Source organism: Saccostrea cucullata, unplaced genomic scaffold (assembly GCF_032062105.1).
Source record: "Saccostrea cucullata isolate Sc308-1 unplaced genomic scaffold, CSIRO_AGI_Scuc_v1 ctg10633, whole genome shotgun sequence".
NCBI lineage: Eukaryota > Metazoa > Mollusca > Bivalvia > Ostreida > Ostreidae > Saccostrea > Saccostrea cuccullata.
In genome coordinates, this window is record NW_026934488.1 from 1 (window position 1) to 3,159 (window position 3,159).

At 31.1% G+C, this 3,159-nt stretch overlaps 1 protein-coding gene across 1 annotated transcript; it reads right to left on the reverse strand.

Moving 5' to 3' along the window:
* Window positions 1–69: 69 nt before the first annotated feature.
* On the reverse strand, window positions 70–2,739 carry LOC134240833 (protein HID1-like; the record flags this gene model as incomplete). Its single annotated transcript, XM_062722906.1, has 4 exons — window positions 2,545–2,739; window positions 2,017–2,230; window positions 1,394–1,503; window positions 70–114 (listed from the first exon to the last, which is right to left on the reverse strand). Coding segments are annotated over exons 1-4 (435 nt in total), but the record flags the coding sequence as incomplete, so codon positions are not given.
* Between the last annotated feature and the right edge of the window lie 420 nt (window positions 2,740–3,159).

The following is a 3,159-nucleotide window of genomic DNA, read 5'->3' on the forward strand; positions in this document are numbered from 1 at the left end:
TGTGTTTTCAAGGAAAATGTTTGTTTTTATACATAATATCTCTAGCAATAGTGCAATAAAAATACTCACACATAATGCATTTAGTAAGGATTGTGCTAGTGGTGAGCTTTCAATCTGGAAAAGAGAAACTTTTTATATTTCACAAAATTCTACAAATCATTAAAAAAATCTTGAAAATGATGTCATTTGATAATTGTAAAAATTATCAAATTGAATTAGGCACCCCTGAGAAGAAAGACTTAAGAACTTAAGGAAGGCCCACACTTTTACGGATCCGGTTCTAATTTTACACATCAATATAAAATTCTGATTTTCACTTTTCTATTGATATAAATCTTTTTGGGTGGTTGAAAATGATTTAGCAAGTATATATTTGTTTATTATAGTGTTATTATGCATATGAAGCATTTAATATACATTATTTATGGAAATTAACACTTTGCACTCTGTCCATAAGATCTATATGTCATTTAGTACATACACACACACAAAATTGTTAATTGCTTTCATGGACCTAAATCTTTTTAATTTTCTTTTAAGCAAACTAACCTGATATCTATTTTTATTGATTTAGAACCAATATCATCATTTAATTTTTACTTTTTAAAAATTTTGCATTGAATAATTGAAAAAATTGATATTCCAAAAATGGGGGTATACGTCTTCAAAAGACTGTTTTGTTAAAATTCTCTGGTCAATCATAATAAAGTAGCTGTTTTTGTTAACATTAGATATAATTCTTAATAGTTTTAAAGAATAAATGGCATCTAAACATTTGGGATTTTGAGAATTATAAAAAATAAAGATATTTTTGAGATTTTGTTCAGAAAGACATGGACAGATTAAACACCAATTTGTTAATGTTTTGCAGTAAAGATTTCAAATATTCTTTTGGCAAATGAATATTTTTGATCTTCATAAGTTTTAACATAAATTTGATGTGATTTTGTGCATAACTAAGAGAAATATGATATCACACTTTTTTATGTTCAATTTTGGCTGTTGAGTTTTTAGAGGTATGTGCGCTGAGAAATGTTATATGAAAATTAACATGCAAAGATATGTCTTTTATGGGTGTTTTAGTAAGTTTAAGACTTGTTCAAGGTATTTAAATTGAAAAATTATCAGTTTGACAGAAAATTCTGAAAGTACGGACCTACCTTAAGTTTATGAAATATTCTATATTCTGACATGTCTGATATTATAAATTGGCAGAAATTATGTGTTTGTATATAGATTTAGCCTGGATGTCACTGACAAACACACACAAAAAATAATCAAGATCTATGAAAGGAAAAAAAAATACATTCTAGACAATAATTAGTTATGTGTCTATCATTATAGATTGTATATGTATAATAAGCAACATCTTCTGACAATGTTTCTTCAGTACCTCAGATTCCTCGGACTGGTTTGGTAGTGTAGACCAGAAAAATCCCCTCCAGTCAGGGTCCTCAAATATGTACGGTAATATGCGAGTCAGAAGTCTCACACAATTTAAAACTGAAAGAAAATTGAATATTTGCTTACTTGGTCGTCTGCTCTGTGAAAAAATACATTATACATGTAATGATTTATCATAAAATATAGCCTACATGTACATTTCTACTTCCATTTAACATTCAATTACATGCTAATTTAATGTTTAAAATACTGCTTAAAATCTTTGATTAACTGTAAACCAACTATTATTCGCATCATCTTTTATTTGCGATTTGTCAGTTTGAAATCAATCTGCGATGAGAACTTTCATAAGGAAAAACGTTCTACAAAACAAAGCAAAGGAAATGGTTCACAGCGATTAATATTTACGACTTAAAGTAGATCGTGAAATTTGCGAATATTTCTCACATGCGGATAAATGTTGGTTTACAGTATATTGTCCTTTTTGAGCTGATCTTGAAAATATGTGCAAAATTTCACTGGTGTCTGCGTTTGCGGTTTCATCAAATAATCATTCATGTTGAAATAACACTGCATGATTAATGTTGCCCCTGTCTTGTTTTCTCTGTATACCTGTTTGCTGCTCTCTCTGAGATGGACACCCACTCTCTGCAGCAGCAACTAATTTCTCAACAGCTTTGTAACAAAGTGTGGCTAGATTAGACGGAGATTCTTCCCTCAATGCCCTTATTTCTGCCGCAGGGATCAGTGTAAATACATCCTGGACACAGGTCACACTTTCTGACCAAAACTGTTCCCAGAATGCCTCATCATTTGCTTCAATGGGCTGCACGATAATTACATGTACAGCTGATACATGTTATAATATCAGATAACATGAGATTAAGATGTAAAAAAAAAAAAAAAAAAACAGATCCATTAAATTTAATGAAAGTAAGTTAAATAGAATAATTACAACAAAATTATCCAGTTTATTCTATCTATAAATTCCTTGAAATTTTCTGTACCAAAATCTTTGCACGTCATAGATAGCCTATCTATTATTGGAAATTTATTGATCCGTGCAACTAGCGACATGTTGGCAAATTACGATAAACCAATTTTTATCTTCAAACCGCGAACACCAGGATGATTCTATACCTGTGTCTTTGTAGTAAGCTGAATCACAGCTTTCCTAAAATTTAGTTTTGTATCGGTGTTTCCCATGATAATAAATAAACTGTACACAATATTTTCCTTCGACTAGTTTGTCTGTTTTCATCTGCTCATCTTCATACACTGAAGAGTTCCAAAAAGGGACAAAACTCTTTTCCGCGTAAGTGGCAAGCGGTAAACCTAGTCCTCCTGTCTCCGGATGCCCAATCCTCTAGCTATTGCTCATTCTGTTGTATAGAATCGCTTCAAACTCCCAGGCACTTTTTCTGCTTTGAATTACATTCACGCATAAACGAATATGATAACAATGTTATGTACATCTTCACTTCACTATTTAAAATGTATGCTTTTTGATATCTGTCCAAATAACGTTGAAATCTAGTACTAAGTCATAAAAGTAGGGGAAAAAACGAGTACTGTTTCATCTTACTGGTCTCTATTGGTTCATAAATGCCCAATTCCTAATATTTTTATTTTGAATTTTCATGTTTATATGAAATTCTACACTACTTCAGGATGCTTCCACATAAGTTTCAGGTTTTCTTGCCCAGTGGATCTCCGGTGAAATAAAAAGGACTTTTGCTTGACGGTCATCATATA